General features: G+C 39.9%; 2 protein-coding genes across 3 annotated transcripts in view; one reads left to right on the plus strand and one right to left on the minus strand.

Annotated features, from left to right (window-relative positions):
• RINT1 (RAD50 interactor 1) overlaps window positions 1–17,709 on the plus strand; it is a 42,295-nt gene that overhangs the window by 22,261 nt on the left and 2,325 nt on the right. For both annotated transcript variants that reach the window (XM_053608599.1, XM_053608600.1), the window contains 7 exons: window positions 2,948–3,058; window positions 3,156–3,381; window positions 4,206–4,343; window positions 6,286–6,485; window positions 14,549–14,763; window positions 16,551–16,731; window positions 16,806–16,924. In XM_053608599.1, the coding sequence (XP_053464574.1) occupies window positions 2,948–3,058; window positions 3,156–3,381; window positions 4,206–4,343; window positions 6,286–6,485; window positions 14,549–14,763; window positions 16,551–16,731; window positions 16,806–16,924 (1,190 nt within the window). The remainder of the gene's footprint in view (window positions 1–2,947; window positions 3,059–3,155; window positions 3,382–4,205; window positions 4,344–6,285; window positions 6,486–14,548; window positions 14,764–16,550; window positions 16,732–16,805; window positions 16,925–17,709) is intronic.
• On the minus strand, window positions 6,500–8,223 carry LOC128598228 (putative teratocarcinoma-derived growth factor 3). Its single transcript, XM_053608603.1, has one exon. The coding sequence runs from the start codon at window positions 8,211–8,213 to the stop codon at window positions 7,692–7,694; it is 522 nt and encodes a 173-aa protein (XP_053464578.1). The 5' UTR covers window positions 8,214–8,223; the 3' UTR covers window positions 6,500–7,691.

Genomic DNA, 17,709 nt, shown 5'->3' on the forward strand with positions numbered 1-17,709 from the left:
AACAATTCATTGCTGTGCAGGAGAGATTATGGGGCTGGGTGTGGTGCCTCAAGCCTTAGATTTTAGAACTTTGGGAAGCTGAGGTGGGAAAATCATTGAGGCCGGCTTGGGTAACATAATAAGACCAGTCTCTACAAAAAAAAAAAAAAAAAATTAGCTGTGTGTAGCCGGGCGTTGTGACAGGTGCCTATAGTCCCAGCTACTTGGGAGGCTGAGGCAAGAGAATTGCTTAAGCCCAAGAGTTGGAGGTTGCTGTGAGCTGTGATGCTATGGCACTCTACTGAGGGTGACAAAGTAAGACTCTGTCTCAAAAAAAAAAAAAATTAGCTGTGTGGTGGTACACATCTGTAGTCCTAGCTATTTGGGAAGGTAAGGCATGAGGATGGCTGGAGCCCAGGAGTTGGAGGCTGTGGTGAGCTGTGATTGCACTACTGCACACTAGCCTGGGTAGCAGAGCAAGACTGTCTCTAAAAAAGATAAAAATAAGAGATTATGGGACTAAATGATAAGAATGGTTTTGAGGAAATTATTACACCAATTGAGGGATAATGCATATTTGGCATATTGAGATTTTTCTTTATTTTGACCTGAAAAACAATAACAGGTTTTGTTTTTTAAGTGAAGTTTGATAGAATTTGTTGAGAATTATAATCTTGGAAATTGCTGGGGGTGGAGTACCATCTTGTTTGTCCTTGAGTTTTACTAGAGCTAATTTGTGTACATGGCAGGGGTTCAGTTAGTATTTTGAATGAAATGTTACTAAGTGCCATATTACACCAGGCATTGTAAGTGAATTTACAGGCTTCATAGAATTTTAAAGGATTCAAAGAATAGTTACATTTGCATAGGAAGGAGCAGGGTGCCAGTCGATTTCTGCTTCTTTTGTACATTATGGATCTTCTCCTTTTTTGGATGGAGTGTTGGTGGAAAGAAGAGTAGCACCACTTAGTAGTAAGTGAGAATAAGCAATAAATCTTAAATTGTAGACAGGCAGTAATAATTTGACAGAAGGAAATTGTTAGTTATGTTGGCTGCTTTTTAAAGTGTGGTCCCGGGGCGGCACTGTGGCTCAAAGGAGTAGAGTGCCTGCCCCATATGCCAAAGGTGGTGGGTTCAAGCCCAGCTCTGGCCAAAAACTGCAGAAAAAAAAAAAAATGAGACTCTGACTCTAAAAAAAAAAAAAAAAAAACCCTAAAAATGTAAAGGCCTGTTTCATCTCATTTGAGCACTTGGTTTGAAACATGCGCCTCACTGTTCACAAACTCCTTAAAGTGTGGTCCCAGCCACAAAGGTGGCTCAGGCCTGTAATCCTAGCACTCTGGGAGGCCACGGCAGGAGGATTGCTTCAGCTCAGGAGTTTGAGATCAGCCTGAGCAAGGGGAAGGCCCCATCTCTACTAAAAATAGAAAAATTAACCAGGTGTTATGGCATGTGCCTGTGGTCCCAGCTACTTGGGAGGATGCGGCAAGAGGACTGCTTGACCCCAAAAGTTTGAGGTTGCTGTTAGCTATGATGATGCCACAGCATTCTACCCAGGGCAACAGAGTGAGATTTTATTTTTATTTTTATTTTTTTTAGAGACAGAGTCTCACTTTATCGCCCTCGGTAGAGTGCTGTGGTGTCACAGTTCACAGAAACCTCCAACTCCTGGGCTTAGGCAATTCTCTTGCCTCAGCTTTCCGAGTAGCGGGGACTACAGGTGCCTGCCACAACGCCCAGCTATTTTTTTTTTTGTTGCATTTTGGCCGGGGTCGGGTTTGAACCCACCACCCTCGGTATATGGGGCCGGCGCCCTACCCACTGAGCCACGGATGCCGCCCCAGAGTGAGATTTTATCTCCAAAAAGAAAATTGTGGTCCCAGTGGACCTACCATTGGGTCATTAAACCTAAACACTGAAGCTCTTGAAATTAGAGGCTGCCCTTACTCATTTTTGTATTCCCAGTATCAGTAAATGTTTTTTGGGTGGAGAGGGGCTCACCCCAGCACTTCCTCAGAAGGACCAAGGCATTGGCGGCCACTGAGAAAAGGCGCAGTAAATATTTTTGAATCTCTGTCCAACAAAACTTGGAATGCTTACAGAATCATATCTTGGGACAATTTAAAATGCTGCATACTTATATTTCCTTTTCTATAATTACACATGTTTTAAGGCATGCATATTTTCTGTAATATAGATTAGTCATATTTTTATCCTAATTTACATTTTGATAAGAAAAAGCAGAAAAGGGGGTGGCGCCTATGGCTCACTGAGTAGGACACTGGCCTCAGGTACTGAGGATGGCAGGTTCAAACCTGGCCCCGGCCAAACCGCAACAAAAAAATAACCGGACACTGTGGCAGGTGCCCGTAGTCCCAGCTACTCGGGAGGCTGAGGCAAGAGAATCACCTAAGCCCAAGAGCTGGAGGTTGCTGTGAGCTGTGACACTACAGCACTCTACTGAGGGCAACAAAATGAGACTCTGTCTCTAAAAAAAGAAAAAAGAAAAAGCAGAATAATGTTTAAAAATTATTTTGGAATGCTATTTCAAAAGAAAAAAAAACAACTTAAAGGCCATAATTTTACATATTACTAAATTGCTAAGTTTTAAATAATATGGAATTATGTATTTATGAGTTTATTGACTTAAGCCATGTGCTTGCTTCAACAGCACATATACTAAAAATATTGACTTAAGCCACAGTATTGGAATTTGGGGGATGTATATGGGGAAACATTCGATGATTATTAAGACTTTCAGGAGTTTATTTTATTATTTTGTATTTTTATTTATTATTTTTTAAAACTTTGCAGGAGTTTAAAATTGAGAGTAGAAATTGTACTCTTACAGGAATTTTCATTTAATTTATGTAAATGTTGTGTGTGTATAATTAAGTAGAGGTATTTAATTGTTAATTTTCTAGTTGGTATGACTTAATGATTTAAACTATTTTACCTCTTTCCTTAGCCTGAATGGTACTTGGCTCAAGTACTTATGTGGATTGGAAATCATACACAGTTTCTGGATGAGAAGATTCAGCCTATATTAGACAAAGTAGGGTCTTCAGTAAATGCAAGGGTAAGGGACTCAGTCCTAAGTGTTTCTGTTTTAGAGTTGTTACGTGTATGTGAATAACTCATTATTTATTTACCTCATGTTTATATATTTCTTTTAGCTTGAATTTTCTCGAGGGCTTATGATGCTGGTGCTTGAGAAATTAGCTGCCGATATTCCTTGTCTACTGTATGATGACAGTCTCTTCTGTCATTTGGTGGATGAAGTGCTCTTATTTGAAAGGGAGCTTCATACTGTTCACGACTATCCTAGCACTTTTGCTGGTTGTATGCATATTCTATCAGAGGAAACCTGTTTTCAGAGATGGTTGACTGTGGAGAGAAAATGTAAGTGTTAATGTGGCCATAGGGTAGAGGAAAACATTGGGGTTTTTGTATACAATTTTTTGTTCTTTTTCTCTTCCAGTTCTGGGTAGGAACTAGAGCCCTGTGAATTTTGTCAGAGTTTACCGAGTTGCCTGCAGAGATAATCTTTTCTTCTTCACATAAAATTTCCATTTTTCCTGGAATTATACTTTACATGTTTCTAGAATAGAATATTAAAGTCAGTAGAGTGTATAATTGTTTTATAGATTTTATCATACAGTATTTCTTCTTTTTCTTTTTTTTTTTTTTTTTTGTGAGACAGAATCTCACTTTGTCACCTTGGTAGAGTGCCATCGTGTCATAGCTCACAGCAACCTCAAATTCTGGGCTCAAGCAATTCTCTTGTCTCAGCCTCCGGAGTAGCTGGGACTATTGTTAGAGATGAGATCTCGCTCTTGTTTAAGCTGATCTCGAACTCTTGGGCTCAGGCAGTCCACCTCCTTCAGCGTCCTAGAGTTATTGGATGTCTAGTCAGCATAATTATTTTGAAGATCTGGCCCGGGGGAGTGGGAGAAAGATCTTGTTCAATCCTAAAATAAACTATATGGGATATAGTACAACTAGTGGGAGATTGTGGGTTTAATTTATTTTTTTTTTGCAGTTTTTGGCCAGGGCCAGGTTTGAACCCACCACCTCTGGTATATGGGGCTAGCGCCCTACTCCTTTGAGCCACAGGTGCCGCCTGTGGGTTTATTTTTTATAGAAAAGTCATTTTCTAAAAAAATTGTAAGGAGAAGAATTAAGAATCACTGTAACTAATTAACATAATTTTTTCTGCATATCAGTTGCTCTTCAAAAAATGGACACAATGCTTTCATCAGAAGCTGCCTGGGTATCCCAATATAAGGATATCACTGATGTGGATGAAATGAAAGTTCCAGACTGTGCAGAAACTTTTATGACTCTACTCTTGGTTATAACTGGTAAGTATAAATCTTTTAAGATATGAATTTGTTTTAAAAGTACTAACTTTTCACATGGGTGCTTTTTTAAGTAGTTTAACAAAATTAATATAATATTGTAGTTATTATATTTTTAAATTCAGCTTCCATTTTGGCAGAAAGCTAGCACAATATTCTAATTTCTGAGTTTTTAGTATTTTAAGTAAGTTTTTACATGAAGGAAAAACTCCTGAATTGTTATATAAAAATTATTGAGAATTTAATTTTTTTTGGCCGGGGCTGGGTTTGAACCCGCCACCTCTGGCATGAGAATTAAATTTTTTTTTTTGAGACAGAGTTTTATTGGGTCGCCCTCGGTAGAGTGCTGTGGCGTCACAGCTTGCCGCAACCTCAAACTCTTGGGCTTAAGAAATTCTCTTGCCTCAGCCTCCCGATTAGCTGGGACTACAGGTGTACTACAACGTCTGGCTGTTTTTTGTTGCAGTTGTCATTGTTGTTTTAGCAGGCCTGGGCCGGGCTCGAACCCATCACCTTCCGTGTATGTTGTTGGCACCCTACTCACTGAGCTACGGGTGCCAAGCCTGAGAATTAAATTTTATAACCTGAACTCTCTTGCCATTGAACTTTTAAAATATCTTTAGTAAATGCTGATTGACCTAAATTTTAAAATTTATTTTCTTTACCTTAACTTATCAAAGATTGCAGAAGAGGGTGAAATATTAGAGTAATGTTAAGGACTGGAGTAGTAATAGGAATTCTTGTTATAGTGCAAGGATTTTCTGTCCGGAGGGTGGCTTAGCATCCCCTCACCCTGACTTGTCTGTAACCCTCCATATTGCCCCACTGTAGGCCTACTGTAATCAAATGTTAGTGATCCCTTATGCCACCATCCTTGGCCCTATTTATCTGCATTTTTCTTTGTCTGGGCCATTCATTTCTTAGCCTATATGGTAACCTAATAAAGTATCTTTCCAGCCTTGTCAGTAAATAATTCCATAATTTTACTGTGAGAGAAATATGAAAAACACTTAAATAAAAAAAATTAAGAAAAACACATTTGCCTTTTAAAAACTTTTTATTAGAATTTTCAAACCTGGACCAGGCACGGTGGCTCACACCTATAATACTAGCACTCTGGGAGGCAGAGGCAGGTGGATTGCCTGAGCTCATGAGTTTGAGATTAGCCTGAGCCAGAGTGAGACCTTTTCTATAAAAATAGCTGGGTATTGTGGCAGGCAACTGTAGTCCCAGCTACTTGGGAAGCTGACACAAGAGAATCACTTGAGCCTAAGAGTTTGAGGTTGCTATGAGCTGTGATGCCATGGCTCTCCACCAGGAGAAACAAAGTGAGACTGTCTCAAAAAAAAAAAAAAAAAAAAGAATTTTCAAACCTACACAAAAAAAGGGTAATATGATAAACACTCAGGTACCCATTACCACATTTCAAAAAAATTAATCACTTTTCTGTTACATATTTTTATTAAGTTTGCTGTTCAGTGAGTTTTAATGTTCATTAAAATTGTGAAATCTATATCCTAGAGAGTGTAGAAATAGGCCCATACTTGAATAGTCAATTGATTTTTTTTTTTTTTTTTTTTTGAGACACAGTCTCATTCTGTTGCCCAGGTCAGAGTGCCATGGAGTCAGCCTAGCTCATATTGTCCTCCTGCCTCAGCCTCCCAAGTAGCTGGGATTACAGATGCCTGACACAATGCCTGTTGATTTTTTCTATTTCTAGTAGAGATAGGTCTCACTATTCCTCAGGCTGGTCTCAAACTCCTGAGTTCAAGCAGTCCTCCTGCTTCTGCCTCCCAGAAGGCTAGGATTATAGGCATGAGCCACTGTGCCAGGGCAGTCAATTGACTTTTGACAAAAGCACCAAAGGAAGTCATTAGGGAAAAGTGGTAACTTCATCATGGAAGGTACCAAAAACCTTGATATGTCTTGTTAACTTTCTCTACAGACAGGTATAAAAATCTTCCCACAGCTTCACGAAAGCTGCAGTTCCTGGAGTTACAGAAGGAGCTAGTAGATGATTTTAGGATACGATTAACTCAGGTGATGAAAGAAGAGACTAGAGCTTCCCTTGGCTTTCGATACTGTGCAATTCTTAATGCTGTGAACTACATCTCGACAGTACTAGCAGACTGGGCTGACAATGTTGTGAGTTAATGTGCTTTTATATTAAGTCATATGTTAGTAGTTTGAACTGTTTTACATTTCAAAATGTTGAATTTTGCTGCAGGCAAAAATATTCATATTAGGATCACAGTGATGTCAAATTGAGGAGTGAGATTAAAGTACACATTTTTCTCTATCAAATCTCAACTAGTTAGATGATCCTGATATTTTAGTGTACTTAATCATTGAAAAAGAAATTAAACTTAAACCTTTCATGACATCATTGTTTATGTCAAGAACTTTTTTCTTCTTTCAATTTTGTATACAGGAAATATAGTAGAACCTCTGTAAGTTGACCACCCAAACTGGTAAACATATGGAGGTGGTCAACATAAGGAACTAGACCTACTGTACTCTTTTTTTTTTCCATTTTTACTGTGTATACACATATATGCAATGTATTTTAAAGATGGGCTTTACAATGTATAGTTTTATCACCTGGCTTACAACTGAATATATTGTGAACATTTTCTCTCTTCTATGAGTTAAAATAACTGTTTGGAGAAAACATAATTTATTCAGCAATCTTGTTGGGAAAATTTAGATGTAAGTTTTTCCCAAGGAGTTGTCGTTCTGTTTATAATGTCTTGATAAAATAAGGAAGTCCTTGTCTTTTACAGTTTTCTATGCCCTTCAATTTAGCCTTTTAACTTGCTTCTTTATACCCACCTAGTCATCAATCAAGTAACCCATTTTATCTTTTCCAACCTTTTCTTCCACTCACTTCCTCTTTCCTACCAATCTCCCTGAAACACAGCAGACTTCTACCACCACATCACTCCAGCTCCTCCCCTTAAAGTCTTTTTCTTCTAAAGATACTGTCTTTATAGATTTTGATCAACTCTACTCAAAATTTTATCCTTGGTTCCACATTAGGTTTAGTCTTCAATAATCTGAGGACAGAATTCAATTGTTTGAAAGAAAATATTAGTAAGAAGACTGTGGTAGAATTACATATATCAAGATACATAGGACTTGGGCACAAGATAGCTGACATTTTTTGGACAAAAAATTTTCTAGGGAGAGCACAGGGTAGAGATAAGAAGCACTTGGTACTTTAAGAAAGTGTTAGGGACCATATGGAAATGTATTCATTATTTCAAGGCAACTAACAAATGATCATCTTTCAGTTAGGACACTGGAGCAGAAGACCTTGCTGGTCATGAAATGTGCATAGTATGTATGCTTCTATTTCCAGAAAAAGTAACTTTGCTTAGAAAAGCAGATGCTAGCTAACATAAAAATGATGCGTGCAGACAGTGGTATTTCTGGAGTTCGGGAAGCCTCTGGGTGCTCATCCACCACGTGGCCGCCACACCCAGGTAGAAATGTCTGAGGAAAGCAGTGGAATTGGCCACGCCAACATTTACACATGGAGCACTTCCTGGGCAGCCAGGTGTCATGGGGCACAGGATCGCAGCTCTCTTTGCACACATCATACTCGCAGTTCTGTCCATAGAAAGAGCGGGTACAGGCACAAAAGGACCACAGCATGCAGGTTCCCCCATTCAGACAGCAGGTTCTGTTTTGCTCCTTACTGTTCTGTATTTCCATGGATGGTACGAACTGGAGAGATGGAGGATGAACTGCAGGTGCCTCCTGGGACTGAATGCTGTCATTTCTGAAGGCCAGGTCTTTCTGAGGTGGATGTGTAAGTTCGTGGCCCAACCCCACAACTAATCCCAGTTCAAAAGCTTTGGAAAAGGCCATGATCAAAATCACACTCTGTCGGGCGGCGCCTGTGGCTCAGTGAGTAGGGCGCCGGCCCCATATGCCGAGGGTGGCGGGTTCAAACCCAGCCCCGGCCAAACTGCAACAACAAAAAAAAAAATAGCCGGGCGTTGTGGCGGGCGCCTGTAGTCCCAGCTGCTCGGGAGGCTGAGGCAAGAGAATCGCGTAAGCCCAAGTTAGAGGTTGCTGTGAGCCGTGTGACGCCACGGCACTCTACCGAGGGCAGTACAGTGAGACTCTGTCTCTACAAAAAAAAAAAAAAAAAAAAAAAAAAAAAAATCACACTCTGTCATAGTCCCCTGAAAGTTGGAGCAGACCAGAAGACAGAAGGGAGCCGACCTACTGTACTCTTATATACATGTGGTTCATGCCCAGTCTATGGTCACTGTAGGGAGGTGGCAACTATGGAGGTTCTACTATAGTTACATATGGTAATTGCCATCACAGAAAAAGCTTACATTAAATAATGATTTCAAAATCAATAAAATCTAGGACTTTATGGAAAATAAAAGAATAACATTTGATAACCTCTTGAATGTCTTCAAAAATGACAAGTTATAAAGAATTATGGAAACATTTATTTATTTTTTGAGACAGAGTCTCAGTCGCTCTTGGTAGAGTGCAGTGGTGTCATAACTCACAGCAACCTCAAACTGTTGGGCTTAATCAGTCCTCTTGCCTCAGCCTCCTCAGTAGCTGGGACTACAGGCCACTATACCAGTTAGTTTCTCTATTTTTAGTAGAGACAGGGGTCTCTTGCCCAGGCTGGTCTCGAACTCCTGAGCTCAAGCAATCCTCCTGCCTTGGCCTCCCAGAGTGTTAGGATTACAGGTGTGAGCCACTGCACTCAGCCAAAATAGAAACATAATTTTAAAGTTTTAATTTTTTCACACATTAAAAAATTATTTAACATTTTATTTATTTCATTTTGAAGTGTACATGAGAGTAAAATAGAATCGGAAAATGAAGCCCCATGTGCCTATCTCCCAGTTTAAATGAAAAGGTTATTTCATTTAAAACTCTCTTCCATCACTCATACTTGATTATTTTGAAGCATACTTTAGATATCATATTTCATGTAAATATTTTAGTATGTATCTCTAGAAGAAAATAACTTTTTTTTTTTTTGAGACAGAGTCTTACTATGTCATCCCCGGTAGAGTGCTGTAGCGTCACGGCTCACAGCAACCTCAAACTTTTGGACTTAAGTGATTCTCTTGCCTCAGCCTCCCAAGTAGCTGGGACTATAAGGCACCTGCCACAATGCCCAGCTATTTTTAGGTTGTAGTTGTCATTGTTTTTTTGTTTTTTTTTTGTAGTTTTTAAATTTTTTTGGCCGGGGCTAGGTTTGGACCCACCATCTCTAGCATATGGGGCCAGCGCCCTACCCCTGTGAGCCACAGGAGCCACCCAATGTAGTTGTCATTGTTGTTTGGCAGGCCCAGGCTGGATTTGAACCCGCCCGCTTCTGTGGATGTGGCTGGCGCCCTAGCTGTAGAGCTATAGGCGCTGGGCCAAGAAAAGAACTTTTTAAAAAAAAATAATCCTATGATTATATCCAAAAATTAATTTCTTTTCTTTTTTTTTTTGCATTTTTTGGCCGGTGCTGGGTTTGAACCCACCACCTCTGGCATATGGGGCTGGCGCCCTACTCCTTTAAGCCACAGGTGCCACCCTCTTTTTTTTTTTTTTTTAATAGAGACTGCCACAATGTGGCACTGCCACAATGCCTGGCTATTTTTTTGTTGCAGTTTGGCTCGGGTCAGGTTTGAACCCGCCACCCTTGATATATGGGGCCGGTGCCCTACCCACTGAGCCACAGGCGCCACCCAATTTCTTTCTTTTATTGAAAGGTGTAATTTAGGGCAGCGCCTGTGGCTCAGTGGGTAAGGCGCCAGCCCCATATACCGAGGGTGGCGGGTTCAAACCCGGCCCCAGCTGAACTGCAACCAAAAAATAGCTGGGTGTTGTGGCGGGCGCCTGTAGTCCCAGCTACTCGGGAGGCTGAGGCAAGAGAATCCCTTAAGCCCAGGAGTTGGAGGTTGCTGTGAGCTGTGTAATGCCATGGCACTCTACCGAGGGCCATAAAGTGAGACTCTGTCTCTACAAAAAAAAAAAGAAAAAGAAAGATGTAATTTATTTTATTTTATTTTTTTAATTTCTTTTTTGGTTTTTTTATTTTATTTTATTTTTTGGCTTTTTAATTTTATATCGTTGCTTATTTTTTATTTCTTTACTTTTTTTTGTTGTTGTTGTTGAGACAGGGTCCCACCCTATGCCCCTGAGCAGAGTGCAGTGGGCGTGGTAGCTCACCACCACCTCAGACTCGGGCTGCGGACACCCTGCTGCCTCAGCCTCCAGAAGCTGCTGGGATTACAGGCGCTCGCGTGGCGCCCGGCTGGGTTTTTCCATTCTTTTCATGAGTTGGGGTCTCACTGTTGCTCAGGCGAGTCTCGAACTCCTGAACTCAAGCGATCTCCCTCCTCAGCCTCCTACAGTGCTGGGATTACAGGTGTGAGCCACCGCACCCGGCGAAAGGTGTAATTTAAATAAATCTGTGTACTATAAGGCTTTTCCTTCTAAGGATTATCTGATCCTTTCCTTCTCTATGCAGGGTCTGTGTTCACAGATTTGATCTGCTTAATGGTAATTATTAAGTGGTTATTTATTTTTATTTATTATTATTATTATTGAGACAGAGTCTCATTATGTCACCCTTGGGAGAGTGCCATGGCATCACAGCTCACAGCAACCTCAAACTCTTGGCTTAAGCGATTCTCTTGCCTCAGCCTCCTGAGTAGTTGGGACTACAGGCGCCCGCCACAGCAACCTGCTATTTTTTTGTTGCAGTTGTGATTGTTATTTAGCTGACCTGGGCCGGGTTCAAACCTGAGCTATAGGCACTGAGCCAAGTGGTTATTTATTTATTGATTTATTTTTGTAGGCAGTCTCTTGCTGTATTGCCCTGGCTAGTACAGTGCTGTCATCTTAGCTCACTGCAACCTAAAACTCCTGGGCTCAGGTGATCTTCCTGCTTTAGCCTCCCAAGTATCTGGGACTACAGATGGGCCCATGGCTAATTTTTCTCTTTACTAGAGATGGCGTCTCACTCTTGCTCATGCTGTTCTGAAACTCCTAAGCTCACGCAATCCTCCTGCCCTGTGCTCCCAAACTGCTAGTATTACACACGTGCCTGGCCTTTAATTTTACTCTTTTTATTAATCCAAGGAATATCTTGGTGCCATAGTCTGTTAACAAAGATGAATTAGATCATCTCTACCCTTAGAGAATTTATAATCTGATGCTGAATCAACTGGGTCCTTCTGTCAACAGAAAAATACCAAATTTCAGAGTTGACTCTTCAGGTTGTCAATGAATTCCATGTCCTAGCATGGTTATTAAGCCTTAACATCAAAAGCCCTTAATCATCTTCATAGACCATCAGCCTGTGCATGCTTTTTTTCTTTTTTGATACAAGAGTCTCAAGTTGTTGCCCTGGGTGGAGTGCTGTGGCGTCACAGCTCACAGCAACCTCAAACTCTTGGGCTCAAGTGATTCTCTTGCCTCAGCCTCCCAAGTAGCTGGGACTACAGGCGCCTGCCCAATACCTGGCTTTTTTTAGGTTGTAGTTGTCATTGTTGTTTGGCAGGCCCGGGCTGGATACGAACCTGCCAGCTCCCCGTATGTGGCTGTCGCCCTAGCCGCTGAGCTACAGGCGCCAAGCCAGTCTGTGCGTGTTTTAAATAAAAGTCATTAAAGCTGTTATAGTACACAATTAGAAAAAGAAAAAATAATACACAAAGTTTACTTTCCATTTGTTTCCAATTCCCAACTGATAATTGTCTGTCTGTTGCCAGATTATGCCAAGCCTGAAATATGCAGCCATTCAGAATTAGGAATTTTTCAGTTGTAGGTGACAGAAACCTGTTTCAAACGGGCCTAACTTGGGGAGTGGGACTCCAAATCTGAAAAGGTTAGGCATGGCTACTCTAAAATTGTTCACTTATGGGTTTATTCTCAGGCAGGCTGTGGACATGTTGACATAGGTGTTGTTTTATGTTTTTCTTTTTTGAGACAGGGTCTGCCCAGGCTAGAGTGTAGTGAGTGGCATGATCAAACTCCTCAAACTCCTGGGTTTAAGTGATCCTCCTGCCTCAGCTTTTTGAGTAGCCGGGACTATAGGTACACAATACTACACCTGGCTAATATTTTTATTTTTATTTTTGTAGAGATGGGGTCTCAATATGTTGGTTAGGCTGGTCTTAAACTTCTGGCCTCAAATCCTCCTACCTCAGCTTCCAATGTTGGGATTATAGACATGAGCCATCTCACTGGGCCCTTGGTCTTTAGGAATTTTTAGTGAGTTTTATTTTAAGAACTTTAAAAGAAAGTGAAAATTTGAACTGTTTTCATCAAACTGGTTAACATAGCCTTCATGGCATTTTTTTAGTTATTGTGTTAAGACATTTGTATTCTATACCTAGTAAATTTCACACGTACCTTGTAAGATGCACTGTAGGTGTGGTCCCACCAATTACTCTCCCTTCACCCATCCTCCTCCTTCCCCTTCTTTTTGGCCTATATAATTGGGTTATAGCTTTCATAAGAAAGCTATAAATTGATTTCACAGTAAGACTATGGATACTTTTTCTTCCATTCTTGAGATACTTTGCTAAGAAGAATATGTTCCAGCTAAAATATTTATTTTTTATTATATGTGATTTATGTATGTGATATAAAATTCAAAAGCCAAAAGTGGTATAGTGAATAGGTTTTACTTATGACCCTAATTGGTCATAATTAATGTCCTAAAACCAGACATTTTTATTATTATCAATTTCTTTTTTTTGAGACAGAGCCTCAAGCTGTCACCCTGGGTAGAATGCCGTGGCATCACAGCTCACAGCAACCTCCAGCTCTTGGGCTTAAGCAATTCTCCTGCCTCCGCCTCCCAAGTAGCTGGGACTAACAGGCATCCACCATAACGCCCAGCTATTTTTTGGTTGCAGCCATCATTGTTGTTAGGCAGGCCTGGGCTGGATTCGAACCTGCCAGCTCAGGTGTATGTGGCTGGTGCCTTAGCCACTTGAGCCACAGGCGCCAAGCCTATTATCAGTTTCTTATATGTCCTACCAAAGCTATTAATATAAACACGTGTGTGTGTATATACACAGGGTAACATACTATGCAAACTCTTCTGCTTTGGTTTTTCTAGTTAACAGTATATCTTGAGGCCAGGCTCAGTGGCTCACGCCTGTAATCTTAACACTCTGGGAGGCCAAGGCAGGCAGATTGCTTGAGTTCAGGAGTTGCAGACTGTCCTGAGCAAAAGTGGGACCCCTGTCTCTACTAAGAATAGAAAAATTAGCTGGATGTTATGGCATGTGCCTGTAGTCCCAGCTATGTGGGAGGCTAAGGCAGGAAGATTTCTTGAGCTCAGGAATTTGAAGTTGCTGTAAGCTGACACCAACGGTTGCACTGCACCCAGGGTGACAGAGTGAGACTCTGTCTCAAAAAAAATAATAACACAAAGCATATCTTGAGATTGTTCCATTTCAAAACATTGAATTGTCTAATTCTTTTTAACAGTGAGCTAGAAAGTATTCCGTTGTATGGAAATGCCATGATTAACTAGTCCCCTATTAATGGGCTTTTAGACTATTTTTGATCTTTTACTAATTATCCACAGCACTGTTTTCCTGTGGGGCAAAAAGAATATTATTAATTCTACCTAAAATACTATAAAATATTTTCATTCTCTTAACTCTCCTACATATTCCAAATTTATTATAACTGTCTCTAGAAAAAATGAATACTTAGGCCAGGCTTGGTGGCTCATGCCTGTAATCCTAGCACTCTGGGAGGCCAAGATGGGCAGATTGCTTGAGCTCAAGAGTTGTAGACTGTCCGGAGCAAGAGTGAGACGCCATCTCTATTAAAAATAGAGAAATTAGCTGAACATTGTGGCAAGTGACTGTAGTCCCAGCTACCTGGGAAGCTGAGGGATGAGGATTGCTTGAGCCCAAAGTGTTTGAGGTTGTTATGAGCTATGATGATGCCACAGCACTCAACCCCGGGGCGACAGAGTGAGACTGTGTCTCAACAACAACAAATTGTTTTGTTATTCCAAAAACACTCTGCTTCTGAAAAAGAAAACCCAACAACAAATTGTGGTGAATGCATAACTTTGAATGTACTAAAAGCCATTGAACTGCGCACTTTAAATAAGTTAACGATATGGTATATAAATTCTATTACAAGATGTTTAAAAAGGAAGACTATTAATAAATGTGTTAACGTGTTTTTGCCTTTAGTTCTTTTTACAACTTCAACAGGCAGCATTGGAGGTCTTTGCAGATGATAATACTCTAAGTAAATTGCAACTTGGACAACTGGCCTCCATGGAGAGCTCTGTCTTTGATGACATGATTAACCTCTTAGAGCGTTTAAAGCATGACATGTTGACCCGACAAGTAGACCATGTCTTTAGAGAAGTTAAAGATGCTGCAAAATTATATAAAAAAGAAAGGTACATCTTCTTTTCCAGTCAGTTCTTACACCAGTTTGGTAGAAGTTAAATATGGTACATGTAGTCAGATTTCTAAGGTGTCTAGATAGAATAGGGTTTGGCCTTTTGTACTCCAAACTCTGTGTTTAACGGAACTCTTAAAATATGCTTTTTTGGACATTCTTAATGAGAATAAACTGATCATTCATCAGCTATTTATAAATATGGAAAGCTGGTACATATATGATCTGGGTGGAATAGCCTGGCCTGTCACCCATTTTACAAAGTAAGGTGCTCTTGTGATACCCTGTGCTTGTGTTGTACAGTTTACTTCATTACCATAATTCCCTGTGGACACTGTTACCTCCACCAGAACGTGAACTCCTTGGGAGCAGATAGTGTCTATTTGTCCTAGCATCGTCCATGCCACACAAGGTTCAAATACTTTTGGAAGTATTATTAGTCCCCATTGCTTTTTCTTGAATATTAGACCATAAAATTAATTGATGCCTTAAATGCTGACACATTTTAAATTTTAATGGTTTGTTGTTTTTTGTTTTTCTTTCTTTTTTGAGACAGAGTCTCACTCTGTTGCCCAAGCTAGAACGTGTGACATCAGCCTAGCTCACACTAACATCAAACTCCAACAATCCTTCTGCCTCAGCCTCCTAAGTAGCTGGGACTGTAGACACCACCATGCCTGGTTAATTTCTTCTATTTTTAGTAGACAGGTCTTGCTCTTGTTCTTTCTCAGGCTGGTCTCCAACTCCTGAACTCAAGGGATCCTCCCATTTCAGCCTCCCAGAGTGCTAGGATTACAGGTGCAAGCCACCTTGCCTGGCCAAAATTTTTACTTTTTTATAATAGTAATTCACATATTTAAATTTTGGGATTTAGGAGGAAATATTTGTCTTTTTCTTAGAGATAGGGTCTTGCTCCGGCACCCAGTCTGGAATACGTTCTGCAGTGGCATGATCATAGCTCACTGCAGCCTTCAACCAGTCTCAAGCAGTCCTCCCACCTCAGCCTCTGCATAGCTAAAACTGCAGGCTTGCCCCATACCCAGCTAATCTTTAAAACTTTTGTAGAGCCATTGTCCAAGTGGTCTTGAACTCCTGGCTTCAAGTGATCTTCTCCTCTCAGCCTATCAAAGCACTGGGATTACAGGCCTTAGCCACCCTGCCTGGCCTATTGGGAGGCTGAGGCAGGAGAATCGCTTAAGCCCAGGAGTTGGAGGTTGCTGTGAGCTGTGTGACGCCACGGCACTCTACTGAGGGCAATAAAGTGAAACTCTGTCTCTACAAAAAAAAAGTATTTAATTGAGAGCTAAAGTATAAATATAGAGGCTTGGTGCCCGTAGCACAGTGGTTATGGGTCAGCCACATGCACCAGGGCTGGCGGGTTTTGAGCCCGGTTGGGGCCTGCTAAACAACAATGGTAATTACAACAAAACAACAACAAAATAGCCGGGTGTTGTGGTGGGCTCCTGTAGGCCCAGCTACTTGGGAGGCGGAGGCAAGAGAATCGCTTAAGCCCAAGAGTTTGAGGTTGCTGTGAGCTATGATGCTATGGCACTCTAACGAGGGTGACATAGTAAGACTCTATCTCAAAAAATAATAATAATAAAATAAAAAATAAAGTATAAAACATAGATTTTCTGATAGAGGTTTTAATGTTGGGCTGTATATTATTTCTTATCCAAAATGTCCCAAGACAGTATACTTTGCAAAATTTAAAATGATTTATTAAAACTTAAAAAAACAAAATAATGACAAATTTTGCAGTAAAAATTAATGTATTTTTTCCAGATGGTTGTCCTTGCCATCTCAGTCAGAGCAGGCAGTAATGTCCCTGTCCAGTTCAGCCTGCCCATTTTTGCTGATGCTACGAGACCGTTTACTTCAACTGGAGCAGCAGCTTTGTTTCTCCTTATTTAAAATTTTCTGGCAAATGCTTGTAGAGAAGCTGGATATATACATCTACCAAGAAGTAAGTAAGAGTAGGCTATATTTTTTGGGCTGGATAATAAAGGCAACTGTGAAATAAACTGTTCTTTGTTTCAGATCATTCTTGCTAATCACTTCAATGAAGGAGGAGCAGCCCAGTTGCAGTTTGATATGACTCGCAATCTTTTCCCTTTGTTTTCTCACTATTGCAAGAGACCAGAAAATTATTTTAAACAGTAAGCTCAATATTTAACAATTAATATTGATGTCTCAAATTGTTAGAGGAGGTGACTCCTTTTTAACAACTCCAGGGTTTGAGTGGTATTTGATGGAATAAGATCAATTGAAATTCTAAAACATTCATTTTATCTGTATGTGCAAAGTGCAGTGGAGAAACCAAAATGATGTATAAGATGTAACCCATGCTCTCAAAATATTTGCCAGAACTAGATATTAATTATATGTAGGATTTTGTTTTCTAGCATTTGGCTAAATACTCACATTTGTTTAGAATAAATAGAAAATGAAAAGCAAATGTAGTTTTGGTATAGTCAGTAAATATAAAAAATTAAAAATATGTTTAAAAGTACCAAATAATAGGCCAGGTATGAAAGAAATTTGTTTTCCTTATACATTTGATAGTAATTTTGGCTCTTAAGTATAATTATAAATGTATATAAGAATATTTCTTAGAAATATTTTCAGAATTTATTGATTTAAAATTTAAATTATACAGTTTATGAAGTTATAAAGCATTCCTTTTAAACTTATAAAATGAAAGCTAATGTTTTCTTATTTCAGTAAGATATGACTATTTTTGTTTTTTAAATTTATGTTAATGAGTCTACCTTTGTGCTACTTTCATGTTATCCCTTAATTTTTTCTTTTCCCATATTTTAATCTACCTAAAGTTGTAGCTACCTTTAATAGAGTGTTAATATCAAGTATTGTTTTTAGGGAAATGATGGATCCAGGCTGAAAACAATGATCCTATTACTTTATGGTAACCTAACAAAATATA

This window comes from Nycticebus coucang, chromosome 11 (assembly GCF_027406575.1).
Source record: "Nycticebus coucang isolate mNycCou1 chromosome 11, mNycCou1.pri, whole genome shotgun sequence".
Classification (NCBI taxonomy): domain Eukaryota; kingdom Metazoa; phylum Chordata; class Mammalia; order Primates; family Lorisidae; genus Nycticebus; species Nycticebus coucang.

Excerpts from the sequence above, each read along its gene's own strand:
- LOC128598228 (XM_053608603.1), bottom strand. The coding sequence starts at position 8,213 with ATGGCCTTTTCCAAAGCTTTTGAACTGGGATTAGTTGTGGGGTTGGGC.